The 20359-nt window shown below is 38.9% G+C and overlaps 4 protein-coding genes across 7 annotated transcripts in view; 3 read left to right on the top strand and 1 right to left on the bottom strand.

Annotated features, from left to right (window-relative positions):
* Positions 1–5535, top strand: part of LOC122089405 (dihydrolipoyllysine-residue acetyltransferase component 1 of pyruvate dehydrogenase complex, mitochondrial) — a 25018-nt gene extending 19483 nt beyond the window's left edge. The window contains exons 17-23 of the mRNA XM_042659109.1: positions 2608–2684; positions 2955–3017; positions 3619–3689; positions 3782–3842; positions 4375–4435; positions 4521–4601; positions 5053–5535. Coding sequence (XP_042515043.1) covers positions 2608–2684; positions 2955–3017; positions 3619–3689; positions 3782–3842; positions 4375–4435; positions 4521–4601; positions 5053–5111 — 473 coding nt within the window. The 3' untranslated portion in view covers positions 5112–5535. The remainder of the gene's footprint in view (positions 1–2607; positions 2685–2954; positions 3018–3618; positions 3690–3781; positions 3843–4374; positions 4436–4520; positions 4602–5052) is intronic.
* Positions 5423–7140, bottom strand: LOC122089407 (uncharacterized protein HI_0077). The gene is made up of 4 exons (XM_042659111.1): positions 6834–7140; positions 6549–6668; positions 6236–6466; positions 5423–6124 (listed from the first exon to the last, which is right to left on the bottom strand). The coding sequence occupies exons 1-4, from the start codon at positions 7059–7061 to the stop codon at positions 5660–5662; spliced, it is 1044 nt and encodes a 347-aa protein (XP_042515045.1). The 5' UTR covers positions 7062–7140; the 3' UTR covers positions 5423–5659.
* A 1070-nt stretch (positions 7141–8210) lies between these two features.
* On the top strand, positions 8211–10339 carry LOC122089406 (scaffold attachment factor B1). Its single transcript, XM_042659110.1, has one exon. The coding sequence runs from the start codon at positions 8623–8625 to the stop codon at positions 10105–10107; it is 1485 nt and encodes a 494-aa protein (XP_042515044.1). The 5' UTR covers positions 8211–8622; the 3' UTR covers positions 10108–10339.
* Positions 10340–13331: 2992 nt separating this feature from the next.
* LOC122088158 (mRNA cap guanine-N7 methyltransferase 2-like) lies at positions 13332–18669 on the top strand. Of its 4 annotated transcripts, none has more exons than XM_042657321.1 (11): positions 13332–13570; positions 13676–13754; positions 13892–13986; positions 14916–14963; positions 15050–15159; positions 16140–16262; positions 16382–16474; positions 16582–16650; positions 17804–17892; positions 17994–18091; positions 18185–18669. In XM_042657321.1, the coding sequence occupies exons 1-11, from the start codon at positions 13466–13468 to the stop codon at positions 18347–18349; spliced, it is 1074 nt and encodes a 357-aa protein (XP_042513255.1). In that variant the 5' UTR covers positions 13332–13465; the 3' UTR covers positions 18350–18669. The 4 variants fall into 4 exon arrangements, with proteins under 4 accessions (XP_042513255.1, XP_042513253.1, XP_042513254.1 ...); XM_042657319.1 differs by having other exon boundaries at positions 14892–14963; XM_042657320.1 differs by lacking the exon at positions 14916–14963 and having other exon boundaries at positions 14999–15159.
* Positions 18670–20359: the final 1690 nt, after the last annotated feature.

Below are 20359 nucleotides of genomic sequence, written 5' to 3'. Positions count from 1 at the left end.
CCCCCCCCCCTCTTTTCGTCCCCTGTTTCCGATGGATTTTGGGACCTAGTCACCTAGGTGCCTAGACAACTTGGTGGCTGGCCACATAGGACCTGGAAAACCGCTTTGGCGCCTTGGCATCGCCTAAGCATTGCCTAGGCGATACCTTGACAACTATGTTCATGACGATGGTTCAGTCGGAGGGATTTGGATTTATGAGAGTTATGGGTTTGAATTCTAAAAGGAGATACAGTGATTTTTAAACAAAAAATGGTGTTAATTGGACAAATTTCTGAGTTTCGGTTGAAAATTGAATTCTTACAATTATTATCTAGGTCTGGATGAAGTAGCAGGGGAAAAAAATACACTGAGGCTAGATCTTAGGGTGCATTTATGAAAGTTTCTAGGCAGCTAGAGAATCATATATCATGGTTAGCCAACTCTGATATACTCAATTCATCAGGGAATATATATTGAATTCCTTAAAGCCTTATTATGAGAGATGGCTTATAGGATAGGTTTGAATGGTCTAGTATTCAGGTTCAGGTTTTATGGGTAAGTTCATATGAAGTTTGGGTTGCACCATGGCATTTAACAGAGTCTCTAATCTATCTTTTTATTCATACTTCCTTTTTTTTCCGGTGGGTAATCTCCTCTCTCATGCTTCTTTATGACTTTGTTTGAGGTTTGGATTGGGGCATCAAGTGAGTCAAAACTTGTAAGGAGCCCAGCCTCTTAGCATCCCTGTTCACTCCAAGTATGTGGATAGACCACGAAATCCGTTCCGGAATTGCTTTCTTTCAATGTAAGTCTTCTATGCTAAATCTTGATTGCTCATATCTTCTCTTGGTCCTGTTCCTATCTTGGTATCTTCACCTTGACCCATTGGAAAACATACTGGCTCAATGCCACTCAAGTGTATAATTACAATGATTGCAAATTCACTTGTTTCTTGCCTACTTTAACTTTTTGACGCTAATTACTAAACCGTACAGGTTCGTACTTCATAGTTCAATGTGTTTGTGGGTTCTTTATTTTATTGTTTGATTTGATCCCGATCGTATCTACACAAGAATTCTTCGGGTTGCTAACTCATCCATACGATACTTGGTGTGCTATCTATGGGAGACCGCCTTATGTTCTAAAATCTACTGGTTGATTTGTGTAGGAACCCTGTGATATGCTTTACTTAGTCAGATGAAGTTCATGCAAAGCTGTCAATTTTTCTCGCTAAACTTTGCCAACTTTGCCTAACATTTTGGGTATCATTCTTGTTTTAATAGACCACACAAATGCTTTTCCTCCATCCAGTTCACCTTTCTTTGAGTACTACGTGGGCCACCAGCTCTGCTGATATCTGACCCCCAAGTTTGACTTGGTGACGCGCCGACATCATTTTTAGAGGGATTGCTGTTTGTTTTCTTTCACAAAAAAAGGGGGTGAGGTGTAAAAGACATTATGCATCATCTAGAATTTGGGATGGTAAAAGTCATAGCAATAGCAACACCATAATTCTCTATGCTAATGGCTAATGAATTATCTCTTTTTTCACGTTTCACATCAAAGCAATGGACATGCCTAGAAAAATGCATTGGATTAAAGATCATCATTTTCTGTTAATATACGTGTCTCTTTTCCAGCATTTTATATGTTCTTTTATGGTGTTCAATTCATTCTTCTGTTTCGTTTCCCATTGTTATTCGTTCGACACTGCTCAAATCAACATGTTCTGTTATGAAGGGATGCATAGGTAAATTAGGAATTTATAGATGTTGATCAGTCAAAGATTTAAATGTAACTTCAATGGTTGAAATGATCACATTTTATTCCAGCTTTGAGCATGAATAGAATGAAATCGGAAGCAATGAAGAAGAATCAACGGCAATACAGAAGAAAATTGGGGAAGAACTAGGAAGAATGTCTTCAGGAAAAAGAAAAAAGTTGGCAGCATGGATGTGCTTCAAATGAATTGAATATATATATATATATATATATTTGGGGATGTGATTCGTCATATAGGGGAGGGGTCAGGTTTTCGCAGGCCTTTTGTCTCCATCACATGGTGTATGTATGACCACCATGCATAGCCATACATATAACCTTTTGCCTATGTATATATATGAATGATTGATGTCTTTCTGTACCAACAATTTGTTTAAGTTCTGCAGTGTTGAAGCCAATAACATATTAATGTGTAGCCTGTGGCCCCTGCATCAGCACGGGGGCCAATGAGGGGGCACACATGGGCATCAACAGGGGGTGGGGCTGTCATTTACCCCTCCTGGTGTCTTAGTGTAGGGGCTGCGTGACCAGGTAGGGTTCTTTTCCCCCATAAAATTTTCTCTATGCCAAGTGCCAACTCCTGGACATGAAAACAGCTTTGACAATGCTTCTTCGCTGTATTAGTCTTGTTTCATCTTGATTTAGTACTACGCTTTACTGAGTCCTGCTTTTTTAGTCAGTAGTTACTAAATATTTATACTGCTTCTCATCTTTCTCCATGCCAATTGCTTCTCGAGGTATCTTTTTCCTGTATTTGTACTGTTTTGTCTGCTAGACTTGTTCTAAGTCGTCGTTTTATTAATAAGATTTCTAACCAAGATCTGACATTCTGGGATAAAATGGCAGCTTATTGGGATTCTGAGAAAGAAGAGGTGGTTTCATCTGATTCTGTTGACATATCAATAGCAGTAGCTACTGAGAAGGTAGTGTCCATTTTATCCTTTATTAAAGTAAAAAGGGTCATTGCCCAGTGCTGGTCCTGCCTATGTGGGATCTTGGGAGGGGTGAGTTTGGAGTCAGTCCTAACCTTAGCAATTTTTGCACACACTGGCCACCCTCAAGACTCAAACCCCGGGCCTTTTCCCTTCCAGCCCCAACCTTTTACCATTGCTCTAAGCAATGACCACTTATCTTTTGTTTTAAGTGCTTTTTGAAATTATCCAGCTTTATGAGCTAGAATTTCTGAGATGCAGGGCCTGATGACTCCAATTGTGAGGAATGCTGATCAAAAGACTATATCAGCAATATCCATAGAGGTATTGATAAGAAAATTTTCTAGCTTTCATTTTGACCCCTTTGTTCGAGGTCCGATATCTAGTTTATAGAACTTACAATTACATTTTGTGCTTTTCATTTCATTTTTCATTTGTTGTCTGTTTAGAGAACTATGTTTTGGAATTATATCATTTACAATGTAGTAATTTAGCATATCTAATTTTTCCCTCCTTAAGAAAAATAGAGCTGCGATATTTCTGACATGCAAATGAAAGCAAATTTTAAGTAAATTGGTGTATGTAAAAGTTTGTTTTAGCCATGGTTTGTAAAAATTTGTTTTAGCCATGGTTTGTAATGGTTGGCTTTTGCTATACACATTCTTTAACATGGGATTCCGTATAGGTTGTTAGGGTTTCTTTCAGGAAGCTAATTTTACTAAAAATTTACTACTATATTAAATTTTATATAATTTTAAGCTTGAAGAAATGAGAGTAAGGGGAAAAAAAATTCCCTTCACTTTGACTTTATCTGTTGCATAAATTTAACTTCATTATTCCACTTACTAGCTAATTTACCTAATGAAAGCAGAATAACTTCTCTCCATTTTAAAAGCCTCCAATCTGTCTGCTGTCTGCATTTCAGGTCAAAGAATTGGCTGAAAAGGCACGAGCATCGAAGCTTGCACCTCATGAATTTCAGGGAGGAAGCTTCAGGTGATTTCACTGTACTGATTCAAATTTCCTGTCTTTCTGTATTGAACATTTTTCTTGGAATAGAATTTACATTTTTATTTTACAATATGCAGCATTTCAAATTTGGGAATGTTCCCAGTGGACCAATTTTGTGCAATTATAAACCCCCCACAGGTATATTTCCCTCTCTCTCTCTCTCTCACACACACACACACTCTCATGCAGGTATACAAGCAGGGGAGGGGTTGTTTAAGCCCTTGCCAGTTCACTGCAGTTTTGCATCATCATAAGAAATTATGCTACATATAAGTGCAAAATTGAATTTTTTGTGGCAGTGATCTGCCCAATTGATTTTAAATATATTTAGTGAACATCCTTAGCCTCTAACTCTCTAAGCCAATCGAAATTTGGTGGACGAGTCTAGAACTCGAAGCAACAAGAGGGTTCATGTGCATTGTCGTCTATTGGTAGTTACTTAACCTGTGCATGTCCTCTGTCAAGGAAACAGCACTACAATCTCTGTTCTATTCTAATAAGGTTCTGAAGTCGATTCAAAGACTTGAAGTCAAGGTTTCATCAAACCTTCCAATTCTAGTTTGGAAGATTTGAGTAGTTGGCCATTTTCTTTATCAGACTACAGCTGCTCCAGTTTCTTATGTTTGTTTTCTGCCCTTATTTCCATTTAACTTTTCTTGTTTTGTTTTAGGCCTGCATACTGGCTGTGGGCAGAGGTAACAAAGTTGTTGAAGCTGTAATTGACAGCAATGGTAAGATGTTGTTGTGTCTCAATGGCGCATGATCCATGATGCTTTTAACCTGGTTATAACTTATATGAGTTAACTACTTATCCAGGAAAAGAGAAGCCTGCAATTGTCAACAAAATGATCCTTACACTGTCCGCTGATCATCGTGTTGTTGATGGTAAAGTTGGAGGTATGTACGAGTAAAACGAAACAATTACATACCGCAATATTGAATGCTTGTCGGTCACACTTCAGTGCACCCTTGGTGCTAAAAACCATGCAGAGTTCTGCCTCCAATATACTGGATCTTTTTCCCATTCTGTCAGCCATCATGGTTGCATCCAGTTTTGCTGATTCTTCCTTCTCTTGTGTCAAATGGGATACTAGCAATAAAATTCAGGTTATTGGCCATTCTGGGGGATGATTCACCGATTAATTATCCAGGATTGATGTTGAGGTGGCCACATAAACTGAATTTTCATGCCTGCCTGGACTCAAACCTACATTCACCAGATGAATAATAGTCAGATGCCTTGAACCATCATGCCATGCGGGCTGCTGCTTGTTAGTGTTCCAGTTATGGTTCACCTTTTTCTTTGACATATTTGGCCCTAGTAAATTTTATGCTACTTCGTTTGCAGGGGCATTCCTATCAGCTCTACGGGCAAACTTCAGTGATATTCAAAGACTACTACTATAATGGCATGGGTCGACTCCTTGGGTCGATGCGTGGGATTCCCAAGAAAAATGAGTGATATCAATCCAAAACTCAGTTGGAGTTTGTTTCGGAGTGTCAAGTTTTTCAGTTCATGGAAAATACAAGGCCTCTTTTCTTTTCTGTTTTCCAATTCAGAATTATATCGTGCAATCTCTCAACAAAATTTTGTTATTCATTTTACCCCAACCTGTTTCCTAAGATTCCTGATCATATCCAGGTATCTAATTTTAGCTGGGTTGGGTTGAGGAAAGGAGCAGGGGCCAAAAAAAAAAAAAAAAAGATGAAGAAATAAATTGGGAGAAGTAAAGGTCTTTCATGTATTTGGAAGCATCACAGCTTATGTTTGCTCTCCATTACAATTTCTGCAACAGAAATAGTGAAAACAAAATTATTGTCTTTTTAAACATTTCTTTGCCCCAGTTTTAAGTTCAACAATCATATCAGCCAAATGTCTCAGCGTTTTCACCTAAGAGAGAACGGCAAAACCACAATTCAATCTTTTAAACAGAGGTGGAATAGAGCTTGAGTTGCTATTTCGGAATTTCCTCTTTGACAGCGAGAGGTTCGTACCATCGGGGCCCAAACCCTGCAGCTTTCCTGGCCTGCTCATTGAAAGGAGGCTTAAGTGGACCCCTGAAGTATTTTCGTACAATAGCATGAAATGTCTTGATCACCTCCTCAATCTCATCCTCTCCACCACCACCACCACCACCACCTGCCAATATTGTTCTTTCTTCTTCCGAGGCTCCGACACAATCTGTTGTGCCCTCGCTTTCTCGTGTTTCACGACAGCTAGATCCCAAGCAGCCGACATCCATGGTTGAGGGTGGTGGATTCCTAGATCTCAAGCAAAGATATTTGAACCATTTTACTCCCGCAGCACAATGAGTAATCTCTTCTGGGTACACCACGGTTTCCAGTAAATGCGCCGTTTTGTCATCGCCTCCATTGCGGAACCGAGAGATGGTCGTCGGTAGCACGTCGAGACCTCTGGCCTGTGCTTTGATCAATTCAAATATTGTCATCATCGACCCATTTAGAGACAAACTATAACGCAGAAAAGTACAGAGGATGGTTTAGTTTGAAACAAATTAGGGATTGGGCACCTCATGGACACAATGCTCGATGGCCAGACGAGCCAAAAGATTCTTGGAAGTAGCGGTAGCTGAGTCCCAAAGACCGTCATGAGCTGGGAGTGCTCCATAAAATGAACCTAGTTCTTCGAGGCGTGCCACGAGGAGAGTGAAGTGTCGACCTTCATCCTGAGCCACCTTCACGAAATCGGTGAAGAATTCACTCGGCATTGCCTCTTGTTTACCGAAACGAGCGATGATATCCTGCATGTGGATATCGATGCAAGAGTAAAGACTTGCTTCACCAGAAATGTAGAGTACGTAAAGGAGAGTGATTGGTTTTTACCCAAGATAAGTCGATAGCCCAGCTCTCCGTATGAACAAGACTATGGACGATGGCTTTCCTGCTCTGCAAGCTGCCGGCCTTGCCAAGCTTCGGCATAAGACTTGGAGAGACTGGTTTAACCTGATTTTTGGTTGGGACATTCTATCAAACACATTGACGAGTAACAGAATAGCCTTGCCTAATTGCCTTCCTGTGTTTGCGTAAATTACTCAAAACACATTGAAGAGTAAACAGAGATGGGCTTGCCTTCCTGTGTTCTTGTAAAATACCAAATTTAGAACTTACATTGGAGAGCCTGGCGGGTCTGTCAGGGACGACGAAATCCAGAGAAGGGCGGTAAGGTTGGGTGATGGCTCCCTGAAGCCATCGCGTGGCCGTGACATCTCCGAGACGAGCCTTCTCGAGAGGATCGCCGGTGTTGAGGACTCTCAACGCCGCCTCAACCAGCGTCTCCGCCTCCCCGGTCCGGTCTTCGTATTCGTCATGAGGGCTCAAACTCGACCGGTTGCTCATCGTATTTTGCTTCTCTATGTCTCTCTCAGAGATTCCCAACAGGTGGGTGACCTAATTGGTGTGGGAGTATTGGAGGCAGTCGGACCAACCGTTGACCCGTTTAATTAGAGTCAAAATTTCTCCAATCTGCATGCCATCTCACAATAATGATTATCGTTGACGATGGTCAACTTTTACTTTCTAGAGTTAGCGGGCAAATTTACCCCAAATGTCCAACTATGGATTTTCCTCTTTTCACTATTCTCTCGTCCCTGGCCTCTATGAATAGGAATTAATTTACTGTCAAAACCCTAGAATCAGCCTTAAATCTAAAAATTTAATGATTTTAGGGGTTTGGATTATGAATTAACGTTATTGAATTAGCCAAAATCGGAATCGTTCATGGTTGATTCAGGTTTGAATCAATCGTTTCACCAATCTAATTCCCAATTCCTAAAATTACTGATGTTATTCGTTGCCAACATTGTTTAAATGAATAAAAGTGGTAATGGAATCTACCTCCATGGATTTCGATTTCAATTCAACCAGAATAACATTACAAAATAAAGTACGAGCCGATTCAAGAAAATAGGAATTAGAATTGAGAGTGTTCCGATTTTGATTCCTCAAACCATACTTGCTAGTGGAGTTGCCCACTGGGATGAGGGCAGGGAGAGCCGGAGAAGATTCCATAAAATGTAGCTTGGTCTCTACTCCAATGCTGAGTTCAATAAGGACATATACAGAAGCATCAAGGATAAAATTTATGTTTTTCATGAGTGCAGGCAATCATTCTGCTCTCTCACTATGTTGGCTTCAAATCTTCTCTAATTGTTGGGGTGCCAAATGCTCATTCAACAATTGAGAGTGTCTTAGGGTGCACGTCCATGTATCGGAGTGTGTCCAATTCCTTTTAAGTTCTAACCATCAAAAATTCACGTTAAGTCACCAATGCAACTGAAGAAGGTCTGAATCCCATTATACTTGAGTGAAGATACCACGCTGCCTTCTAGGTTTCTTTCGTCTTTTCTCTTTGCCCCTTTGGTAAATAATGATATAATATTCTTACAATATCTTACAAGAATTTCTCAGTAAATAAAGATTCTGGTATAGTTGAGGTCCTTGTGGGAAGCAGCGTCTGTCAGAAACGTGGACGGCTCTGAAATCCTGTGGATTTCCTTTTTCCACGCAACTCAAAACCATGGGCACATTTCAATACCAAAACCATCTGCTCTTCCTGTCTACTCTCAAATCTTTATATGTATTGATGCTATTTACTCTCTCTCTCTCTCTCTCTCTCTCTCTCTCTCTCACTCATAATAGTCTCGTTTGATGTGATCCACCACCATTTTTGCTTCTTATTATATAATCTCTCCACCTCTTGTTCTCTTGCTTTATAGATTTTGATCCGGATTTTAGGTGAATAGTTGAAAAAAGCTAAAGATCTTAGAAACCTGATAAAACCCATTCAACCAAACCCAATATGAGGAGTTTCTGCAATTCTGATCTCTGACGAAGATTCCTCAAAGTCTTCACTTTCTGGGGCCTTGAGCTAAATTTCAATCTCTTAGTATTGTTTTCTATGGACACCAATAGAATGCAGGGAGGAATGATTCCGGGTATGGCTTCTGGAATGCTGGGTTTAGAGATGCCTCTGCATCAAAATCCACAACAACAGCAGCAGATGATGAGCTTCGGCCCTCACGATAACGATCTTCACTCGCAGTCTCAACAACCTGTAATGAAACAGCAACCCTATCATTACAACACCAAAGATAAGCAGCAACAACAACAACAATGGAGTGACGAAGATGAGCCCGGATTCAATGGCGACGACGGCGGAGGAGACGGGAAGAAGCGAACATCTCCATGGCAGAGGATGAAATGGACGGACAACATGGTGACGCTCCTCATTATGGTTGTCTTCTACATCGGAGACGATGGTGGCGGCGAAGCCATCGCCACCGCCACCGCCACCGCCACCGACCCTTCCGGCACAGGAAAAAAGAAGTCCGGTGGGTTGTTACAGAAGAAAGGCAAGTGGAAAACTGTATCTAAGGCGATGATGGAGAGGGGTTTCTATGTTTCTCCACAGCAGTGCGAAGACAAGTTCAATGATCTCAATAAGAGGTATAAGAGGGTTAACGATATCCTCGGAAAGGGTACAGCTTGTAAGGTTGTGGAGAACCAGAGCTTACTGGACACAATGGACAATATATCCCCTAAGATGAAAAAGGAGGTAAAGAAGCTACTCAATTCCAAGCACCTTTTCTTCAGGGAGATGTGTGCTTACCACAACACCTGCGCTGTCAGTGGCGGTGCCGCCGCCTTTGCATCTGCCCATCACTCCGCCGCCGAGGTTGCTGTGGAACCTGCCCATCATCCATCTCAACAACGCTGCTTCCATTCTTCGGAAGCTAATGCCATTCTTGCTAATTCAAGAGGCAGGGCTGATGGAGAGGGATTGAAAGTGGGTAGGGGAGGAAGCCGGGAAGAGGAAGGAGATGACGAAGATGACGACGACGATGATGAAGATGACGACGATGAGGATGAAGAGGAGGAGGAAGAAGAGACAGAAGAAAGTAGGGGTCACAAGAATCACAACGGTTACAGAGGAGCGGAAGAAGAGGTATTGGGATCAAGGAAGAGGCAGAGAAGAGGGGTTTTCGGTTCTTCTGCTTCTCCATCATCGTTGTCGCCGGCAATGCATCAACTGAGCTCGGAGTTGTTCAGTGTGCTTCAAGATGGGACGAAGAGCGAGTGGGAACAAAGGCAGTGGATGAGGAACAAGTTGTATCAATTGGAAGAGCAGAAAGTGAGGTACCAGCACGAAGCATTCGAGCTGGAGAAGCAGAGATTGAAATGGATTAAATTTAGTGGGAAGAAGGAGAGGGAGATGGAGAAAACGAAGCTTGAGAATGATCGAATGAGACTTGAAAATGAGAGAATGGTTCTTCTCCTTCGTCAGAAAGAGCTTGAATTGCTTGATCTTCAGCAGCAGCAACAACAACATCATCAGCAACTTTCATCCAATAGAAGGCCCGACCCATCTTCCATCACTGGATGATTTGTTACTAAAGATTATCTAGATTAGATTTATGTTAACCTCTCCATCCCCCTGCCCCACCATTTCTCTTTTTGGGAAAGATTTTCATTATTGCCCATTCTCTAAATTTTCTTCTTGTATAAACAAGTAGCTAGATCTTTCATTTCTATTTTGGGGAGTTTTTCTTAACCTACCTAATTTTTCTTCCCTTGTACTATATGGGGAAATGAATGCAACGAAGCATTATTAGTAAGTTCGGGGACGACAATAATACGGCAATGGATAGATATGATAATTAAATGGACCATATGGTAATATGTTTTAAAAAATCTGATGCAATAAAATACGTACAGTAATGATACGGTACGTGTTTAATACGGTTGCTTTGTAAAATTTTGGAAACAAAAATCCGAGACTTATATTCTAGTCTACCATGTTTTCATGGACACTAAAATTCAATCTGATTTTTCAATTTGAAATCATTTTCCATTATTTTGAATTTTCACATTTAATATTAATTAAATTTAACCCCTAAAAAGGGTATGGTAAAAAGAACTAAGAGGAGAATCAAACCTCATCTCGTCACGTAACTTTTACATGTTATCTTCTTCTTCTTGGTATGAAAACAAGGTTTAAGAAGATGGAGAATAAATGTTTGCAATCGTTCAACCTAGAGATGCGCTTGGATTTTCTTGAAATTTCCATGGGGGTACAATCTAAGATCAGTCATGGATCAATTTTAAGGCTCAAGAACCTCTGCCCTTCAACTCCTTTGATTTCTCATATGCATCATTGCAAGAACAGAGGGAGGAGAACACCCGTGTCATTTCTTTCTTTCTAATTCTTCATATTGTCCGGCAGCAACTATGTTTGTAAATAATTATCGGTCTAACTCAAATAGCTGTTGTATGCTAAATTTCCTATAAATGTTTTCATTGCAACCCCTTTTGGAGAATTCTATCTTTGGCCATCTTTGTCCATTTGAGTCATCTCTTTTAAATCTTTCTTATTTCTCGTTAAAAATTATTTACAGATGTAATCGCCTTGATTGGATTTTCAACTACCAATGGGAAGAGAAACGGAGAAGATGAAGTATTGATTGGGTTTTCAACAATCGATGGAAAGAGAAATGAAGAAGAGAATGAGCGCAAGGGGTATTGTTGTTTTACCTATCACCCTCCGTTGCTGGCCACCAAGAACGGAGATGGAGGAGAAGGGGTCATTGGGGCAAGGGTTCTTCCTTTTTTTGGTTTACTTGGATGAGGGAAGAAGAAGGGTTATAGTTTCAATCGATTAGGGTTCCTGATAGAAGACAAGGGTCGGGAATCGAGATTTGGCCCATTTGGGTTAATCTCAAAAAAAAAAAATTTAACCCAAAAGTTTTATTGAGTATGTAACATATTATACGAGTATTATTCATGTATAATAGGATTATCTTTAAAATCCACGTATTAAACGGTTTTTTTGGATTGATACGCCAAATTATGAACTTTTGAATTAAACTTTCGAATGCGGGTATTATACGCATATTTTACGAACTATGCTATGGAGTAACGTGACCCCCATGCCCAAAGAGAAGGGATGCGTAGAAGGATTCGGCTCCTATCCAAAGACTGAGGCATCTAATTACCCTCCAATCACCCTTCAAGTAGATGGACTTAAATGCACATTCCAACACCTGATAACATCTGGGGATACGTGTCTAAACAGATGATGACAGAGAGTGGTTGGAGGATTGTTGTCGTTAGAGAGGATCTCAATGTAGGTGCAAAGGGAAAAATAATGGCGAAACCATGAAATTCAAAAAAGGGCAATTAGCCAATTACTATCACTTCCATATACTCCCCTTATATACATACTCGAATTAAAGTTTCAACCTCCATTCTCCTTTGGTATTTTAATATCTCTATATAACCCTTTTGTCCTGTTAACCAATTCCCTATGTCCAAATAACCGGCTGTCCCCAACGCCCCTCATCCTTATTGTCATACTCTCTGCAAAATCCACTCCCATCAGAGTGGATCTTTGGCATTCATTTTGAAGGAAAATTTAAGGTTATCGGAGGGGGTCTTGTTTCAGCTACATCTATCCGAAGCTTATGGAATTTTTACAAGGTCTGAATCTAACTGCTATTAAGAGTTGGTATATCGGTGTGAAGTGTGGTTCTCAATAAAGTCTTTATTTTATCTTATTTCAAAACCTTTAAGCACAAGTTAGTCATTCCTTTCTTTCATTGTTTTGAGAATTATATTTCTAGATTTGGGTCCCTTCTTTACTTGCATTAATGCATATTAGAGTCTTTGGAAATGAAGTGTTTATAGGATATAGCTATATGTGATACAGTTAGGTTTATGAATTTTCAGGTTATTATGATGTAATCCCAGACTGTTATTATTAATATGATTTTTTTCTTTTCATAATAAAATATATATATATATATATATATATATATCTACTCACATCCCACTGTATGCAACTCCCACCCCACAAGCCCACATTCTCTCTCCTCTCATAGCATGTTTTCAAATGAGTTCCATTTTATGTTGATAGTCAGCGTCCACCCCATGTTGATGCCGTTGTGCATCTTATTAATAACGTCGTACTAATGTAAGGATCACATAGCTTGGTCGCACTTTTCTTCCAGTACTATAAATAGGTAACAACATCTCTCTCATAAGAGGGGGAAAAATCACAAATTAAGTCAAAACTAACAATAATGAAGAAGTCCCTGACAAGAAATATTTGTTTATGTTTTTATCTAAGAAGATTGAATAGTTGATTTTAAATAATTTTAATTTAATTAAGGTAAAAAATTGTTGCCTGGTATAGCCTTTGCATCAATGCGGGGCCAATGAAAATGCGAGTTGGATCATCACCGTGAATGAGATTTTTCTGATTTCGAAGGGGTGGGACAGTAGTTTCACTGTAACTTCCAGATGCTTTTTCAAAACTCATTTTTTCTCCCTAAGATTGAGAATTTTTGTAATAAAAAAAAAAAGGAGCAATTAAAGGCTGTTGACGTCAAAATATACGTCTAGATGAGTCATTGATAAAAACAACGGTTATTTTTGAAAACGACATAATGAGGCTAATCCATATGAATCTACACGGGCTCGTGTAGAGAGGCTTCCTCTCCATACAGATTTGGGTTTTCTCATCCTGAAAATGTACGCGTGGTATGTTGTAGGGTCCACAGACCGTGCAGGCATTATGTACTACTACTTGTATCGATAGTCTTCACCCTGCGCCAGACTTGAAGACTTGAAGCCAAAAGCTTAGTGGGGTGTAACGCAGGAGAGTGGCATAAAGGCGGGAAATCCCTCTCGTCTTCTTCGAGCTGAGCTCCGACACCGACTCCATTGTAACGAGCCAACCAACGATGCTGAGTTCATTCCAATGCCCGCGGACCGAATCCACTCACTATCGCCTTTACGAGTTCGCTAAGACAGCCCTTATCAAGATCTTCGTCTCCCCCTATGCCACGGTCTGTGCCCTAGCTTCTTCTCCTCTTCCTCTGATTTTTCTCTCAATTTTCGCGACGAGGTATCCTGATTCCTTTCTCTATCTCTTGCTCATTCGTGTTTTGAAGGTCTGCGATTTGTATTGCGGAGGCGGAGGAGATTTAGACAAGTGGGACGATGCCCAAATTGGTCACTACATTGGAATTGGTAAGCAAACCTTGGAAATTGAAACTATTGGATAAGTTTTCGGTTGAGAACTTCTGGTTTCTTCTTTGTTGTGCATTTGTGTGTCTTTCCGTTTTCGCAGTTCTGTTGCAATTCTAAATGTAGACGGAATGTTGTAGATGTTTCGACGTCTGGAATCACCGAAGCTCGGGAGTTATGGGAGAGTCAAAGGAAGTCTTATACCGCAGAATTCTGTGAAGTTGATCCTTGTATGGTGAGCTTTGCATACTGTTTCTCTTCCTTCAGCTTGTCTTTTGGTTAGAAACCATACAAAATTTTGAATTTAATTTACTACTTCACATTTTGATGCTTCCATTGCTGCATGATTAGTGGTTTAATTTCTGTTATTTCATAGTGGAATTTATGTTACCTTCACTAACCGTTGTGAATCGTACTGTCCATGCAATCCAATTACGGGCAACTGATGATCTTGATATCTTAACTTAGGTGGACATTAGCTTGAATATGAAATGGACTGCTAGATGGGAAGCTAACTCTAGGATATTTTTGTTTAGCCAGAGAGAGAAGAATGCAAAAAAGAGAAGAGAGACACAAAGCTTATGTCCTTAACCCTTTTTTTTTTGTTTTTCCCTCTACGTTTCTTGCCCAACAAACATAGCCCTAGTGTCAGCATTTATTATATTCACTACATAAACGAGGTAATCCAGAATATGTTTTTAGTTTTCAACTTGGAGCAGTTGATTTTAATCCTAAGAAGTATCGCTAGTGCCTGTATGTTTGCCAGCTATCATAGTTCTTAATCATTAACAATAGAAAGGCTGGGTAATAATATGACTATGAGGGATGCTATTCCTTCTTGTGGAAATGAGAAGTTGCAAAGCAGAAATCAAAAGGTTTGCGTATTGATATTGCCAATAGTAGTCCTGCCCCAGATAGCTCTTGGTGTGTCCAAATAATGGAACCTGCACAAGAGATCACAGCTGAGTGTTGCATAATGAGCCAAACTTCTTCGTCAATGGTTGACAAAATTAGAAAAGAAAGTCCAGCTGTCATGATGGATCCTGAGTGTTGCATTCCAAACTTTGGTACATTTACTCGGAGAAATATGAATCGTTTGTTGTGTGCTCTTTGATTGATTTTTTTATGCCGCCTTGGCAGGAAAATCTGGAATCGTTCTTGCAGGAAAAGGGTATCCCAGTAGATATTGTCTGCTGTTTGCAACATTTACAGGTTGAGTCACCCTCTTTTGCTATTTTCTTTTTCAGACTGTGATGAATTCCCTTGTATACATTGTATCTAAGGAATATCCGTACCAGTTGTGTTTCGAAACTGAGGAGCGAGCAAGGAGGCTTTTGCATAATTTGTCATCTTTGCTGAAACCAGGAGGTTATTTTTTTGGTATTACACCTGACTCCTCTACCATATGGTATGGAATTAAATATCTGTTTTCTTCTCTATCAATTGGACTGAAATTTTTAGTACTTCCCAAGCATGTGACAGATGCATATATACTTATACCTTTAATTTTAGGCCTGTATCTTCCTATTTTCATGAAGTAAATGAATGGACAGTTGCCTCTGTTAAAATAAAATGTACAGTTTAAATATCCTAGGAAAGGAGCAGAACCATAGGATATTTGATGATAACTCCTTGAAAAGCAGAGTTATGAAAATAGTTTTCAGTGTCTTTTTCATTGTCTTCAATTTTGTCAGGCTTCAGCACTTCTCATTTTTACGTCTTTATGCATAAATTACAATTGGGAAATGATTTTGCATGAGTCCTATTCTGGTTAGCTTTTGTTTTCATCCCTGGTGTGGTGGTTCTTTGTTGTACTTGGAAACCTTGGTTGCCTACCCTCCTTTTAGCTTTAATAAACATTTTTGCCTTATGTATGATGGTGTAAGCTTTTACAACTTTGCATACTGGTAACACATGCTTGTAAAGTGAGAAGATATAACTTAGGCCTTGAGCTTTATCATAATAGCAAATGCTTAAGGTTGAATTGTTTCTGTTGAACTTTTTCAACCATAATCTTAGTCTGCTAGATCTTTGGATGATCGATGTTGCTGAGTAGGTGTAAATTACTCTGGATAAACATTTTTGTAAATGATGTAGTAACATGTGAAGCAGATAGTTTTGACCATCTTATAGTGATGAATTGTGTGTTTGAAGCTCTTTTTGTGCTGACCTATTAGATTCTGGATCCCATCTCTGTAACTCTCTTGCATGTATTACACTATAGAATGTACCAATTTCCAGCTTCTTGCGACAACCAACCATTCTCTATGATTATTTTACACCAACTGTAAATTGAAAGCAAATACAAACCTCCAGGATCCAATAATATGTCGTCACTGATAAAATCTTCCATTCTTACTATGCTTTATCTAACCATCACAAAATTAGGGCTAAGTACCAGAAAAATGTTGAAGCATCCCACAACAAAGGAAGTGGTATGAAGCCTAACATTGTTCCTAATTGCATTCGGTCCGAGAATTACATGATCACATTTGAAGTCGAGGAGGAGAAGTATGTATTCTACAAAATTCTTCAACGCTAACAATTTCCCTTGGGTTTCTGTTTTCTGCTTGACCTTTTACTATGACAACTGGCACTTCTTCTAATTGAATGTCCAAATCCTTTTCCAGGTTCCCATTATTTGGAAAGAAATACCAGCTGAAATTCCCTAATGATATTGCTTCTGAAACCCATTGTCTTGTCCATTTTCCCAGCCTCATAAGGTTTAAAAAACTTACTTTTTCTCTTCCTTCCCTTTTTTGGTTTGGGTGTTTGATTTGGTATTAGTTTTTTATTATTTAACAATTAATACAATCCTTGATTATGACAGGTTAGCCAGAGAGGTTGGTCTCGAATATGTGGAAATTCAAAACTTGACTGAATTTTATGATGATAATAGGTAACTTTTGGATTTTTCAATTTATAATTCTCATTTGTTTGGCTCTGATATGCTCCTGATTCCTGGATGTATATTCTTCCTTCCCCCCCCCCCCTCCTTTTTAAAACATTTAGTTGTTGTGTTACAGCTATGTCTTCTGTTTCCCTTTCAGCTTCGCTTCTAGATTGTATATATTGATGTTTAATTTGGTATTATAGTTTGTCTGACCACTGTTTGAGGGTTTATAGTAAGTATGCATCATCAGTTGGCTTTGTAAGATTACTTCATTGCCACACGATCCCACAGTCCTCAGCTTATTTGGGGCTGAAATTTTCTCGAACTCTATTTCTCATGGACCCTACCCATGTATCACACAAACAAGTTTGTGAAGCATTAAAATTTACTAGATATAGGCTGCAGTCTGCACACCTTTCTGAAGCTAATGGCAAACTGTATGTCCATGCATCCTTGTATTTTTCAGCCATCTGTGCATGTCTATGCACCCTCCCGGCCTCCCGTAGTCCTGGTATTTGCCACTTGGAGAACTCCATTTGTGCTGAAACTTGACATGTAGTCAGGGGACCTTGGGATCTATCTGTCCACAAAATTTGGGCCCATCCGATCCCCCATGTGGTAAATATTTGGGCTGAGCCATTTTGGAAGCCTTAGTCCATAAAGAAAAGTCAACTAAAACAAGAAATATTGATAGAAAAGTCAGTCATACGAATTAGTGACTACTCCTTAGAGAATTCAATAAAAGAGCTCAAGGATAAGCTTGAGAAATAGTTCCCTTCTGACCTTCCTAATGCCTTTCTGTGCTGTAATTAATACATGGCAAGTCTCCATCAAATTGGGGATTCCAGACCTACCTCTTGGGAAGCTATGTAAATTTTCATGCCCATGGATCTTTTTCTGCAATTTTCTCAAATTCTATGTTTATTTAATTCTCTTAATCTTGCTTGGTGACAAGTATTCTTTACCCTTGGATCACTATGGGTGTTTGCGATCCTCATGTCTGAACAAGTATCTGACATTTGGGCATTCTTTAGTTCATTCGACTTCTGTTATGGCATACTTAAAGTGTTGCTTTGTTGGAGCTCATGTTCTCAATTATTTATTTATGGACATCTCAGAGGTCTATAATGGCTAAATTGTTTTGAATTGTCTCCAAAAGAGTGCAGTTTGCAGGCATGCTCCACAGTTTTGGTCCAAACTTTGTAGATCCAAGAGGAAAACTTCTTCCTCGGTCTTTTGACTTACTAGGTGATGCAGTGAACTTTTCTTCTCTGCATTGACATGTTACCATGTGTCTATTGAAGTCAATTATTCATCCTTTCCTATTCTTGGCTTTTCCTATGTTGCAGGCCTATATACCACTTTTATATTTCAAAAGCCTGATCCTGGTGCTGGCCCTCCGGCTTTGACCCCAACATTGCAGGATGGAAGTCACATTCATGAAGAAGCAAGTGTTTCTAATGAATTAGAGCATCATTTTTGGTGGCTTTCAAACTTTTCTGTGTCTCTAAATTTCCCTTCTACTCTTCTGATGTTGCAGAGGGAATGGCATGGAAGTGGCTGGAGACATCAAACATCTGTGGTAGAGGATGAAAAGAGCGGCAATTTAGAGCCACCTATTGGCATCAACAGTAAGGTACCTGAGGAGGCCAAAGGGATCCTGGGTCCAGGACCCCCAGATCTACGGTTCTCAGAACCCTTGTGACTTTGTGATATTACTTTCTAGCTTTGGGTTCTTACGGTAAAAGTTTTACCTCACCTCCTCCAAAATGTTGATCTTATGCAGTGGTGAAAACTAAACTGAAAAAGGGTTGATGTTAAACTTCAGGGTGTTTGCACTTAAAAATTCTCTGTGCCCTTACCTGAAGGTGTAAAGTTGAAAAGGATTTTAATTTCGGTGGTGAAATTTAAACTAACAACTACTCGTGTAGAGAAACAGAAACATTCAAGACGAATGAAGCACATTACTTATTGTTATTTGCAATAATCCAGGTGAAGGTTTAGTAATACTCCTATTCTTGTGAACTCTTACAATTGTTAACTGAAGACTTCTTCTGGAATGTTTATTTGTGATAGTTTTTGAAGGTAACTTACTGGGTTTGGGACTGGGGGTGTACATTAACGGGATCCATTCTTAACAGATTTTACTCAATACAGTATGAATGGATTGTTGGATTCTGTTATCCACATGATCAAAATACTAATTGTTTAAGCTTCTTGAGTTCCATTTCTATTATTTTCTTTGCTGTTATAAATGAAAAAAGGCAAAAGAAAATCACCCCATCCACAGTGATTTGATGTTATAATTAGATTCTTGGAACAATGAATTTCAGTATCAACCCTCACCAGAAATCAGATCCTGTGGCTGAAGAGATTCTCTTCACCATGGATCATGGTTTAAGGTATTGATATCAAATGGACCAAATCAATATCATTATCACCCGTGACTGACACTGATATGCACGTTTTTGGTATCAGCCTAAGAGGTGTATTGCAGTGATTACTGCGCCAGACTCAGGACTACAGGAGCCTGTGAAATTTCTACCCCAAACCCTAGTTATTTTAATTAATGCAGCTGAACAGATTTTTACTGAATTTTACGAATAATTCAGTCCGCATCTTAAATTTGCGAATACTTCGGTCGAATAGAATTTTATCCCATTAAAAAACAAACAAAAAAAACTTTATCTTGAATTAGTCAATAAATCTTAGAAATAGTGTGATTATTATGCATTTATTATTCCAATGTTATTTTTCTTCTTGTTTTTAATAGAAACCGACAAAGCTATCTTTCTTGATGTAATCTCTCACCATTCTAAAAAAGATTTCTCACCCCCATTTTGGTTTAACTAAATCTTCCAACCATTATTTTCTCTCTCTCTCTCTCTCTCTCTCTCTCTCTCTCTCTCTCTCTCTCTCTCTCTCTCAATTGTTTGACTAATAGAAATGAGTTTATAAAAAAAAGAGCTAAATATATAATTTTTTATCTTTAATACTTAAAATTTCAATTTTTACATCATTTGTATGTTATGTACATATGATAATTGATAGATAATATGAAACAAGTATTACAAATATTAAAAATCACATTCGAATTTTTTGTTTGTTTATTATTTTTGCAAACGAATAATTTCCGAATCCAAACTTGAATTTTATTATCCCCGTTTTTTTTATCGATATTTTGATTAAATCGTTAAATTAATCAAACGAATTATTTCAAATAATTCTTCATCTGAATTAAATAACTATGCCCCAAACCCATATAATCAATAATTCCATCTATATTGATATCTTAGCAAGCACTCTCATTAGCTCTTATGTTGGTGCTGATCACGCAATTACGTAGCAATCACTTTCTCAAAAAATTTATTCTCCTTCACTAGCACATTGTAGTCTACTTCACATGGGTAGAAAGGAATGGTTAAAAAAAGTGACATTAGAGGAAGGTCCTAACTCATACTCAAAAGTTCGAATTTTAATATAATAGAGTTACAACCTAGGATTAATGTCAACGCACATATCATTTGATAATTTTGACTTACATGACACACCAGTCCTTATCAAAGATGGATACAGAGCACCTTACAGGAGTGGAAAGGGGTTGAGCATCTTAATTTGCCTTGCTGAAGCCATTCTTTAATGGAGTTTGCTCGAACGCTATAGTGCTGCGGTGAAGTCCAGCGGATAAACTGAGAATAAAAGGCAGAAATCGACA

Source organism: Macadamia integrifolia, chromosome 9 (assembly GCF_013358625.1).
Source record: "Macadamia integrifolia cultivar HAES 741 chromosome 9, SCU_Mint_v3, whole genome shotgun sequence".
In the NCBI taxonomy this organism is placed as follows: Eukaryota; Viridiplantae; Streptophyta; class Magnoliopsida; order Proteales; family Proteaceae; genus Macadamia; species Macadamia integrifolia.
The sequence above is the reverse complement of the archived record's forward strand: the minus strand, read 5'-3'. Positions and strand labels throughout refer to the sequence as shown.

What these genes read in the sequence shown, in the direction of transcription:
- LOC122088158 (XM_042657319.1), top strand. Translation starts at nt 13,466, where the DNA reads ATGCTGAGTTCATTCCAATGCCCGCGGACCGAATCCACTCACTATCGC. An exon ending in GTGAAGTTGATCCTTGTATG is followed by an intron (nt 13,987 to 14,891) that starts GTGAGCTTTGCA and finishes CCGCCTTGGCAG; the next exon opens with GAAAATCTGGAATCGTTCTT. An exon ending in GCTGTTTGCAACATTTACAG is followed by an intron (nt 14,964 to 15,049) that starts GTTGAGTCACCC and finishes TATCCGTACCAG; the next exon opens with TTGTGTTTCGAAACTGAGGA.
- LOC122089407 (XM_042659111.1), bottom strand. Translation starts at nt 7,061, where the DNA reads ATGAGCAACCGGTCGAGTTTGAGCCCTCATGACGAATACGAAGACCGG. An exon ending in GACCCGCCAGGCTCTCCAAT is followed by an intron (nt 6,669 to 6,833) that starts GTAAGTTCTAAA and finishes ACCAAAAATCAG; the next exon opens with GTTAAACCAGTCTCTCCAAG. An exon ending in GGGCTATCGACTTATCTTGG is followed by an intron (nt 6,467 to 6,548) that starts GTAAAAACCAAT and finishes ATCCACATGCAG; the next exon opens with GATATCATCGCTCGTTTCGG.
- LOC122089406 (XM_042659110.1), top strand. Translation starts at nt 8,623, where the DNA reads ATGGACACCAATAGAATGCAGGGAGGAATGATTCCGGGTATGGCTTCT.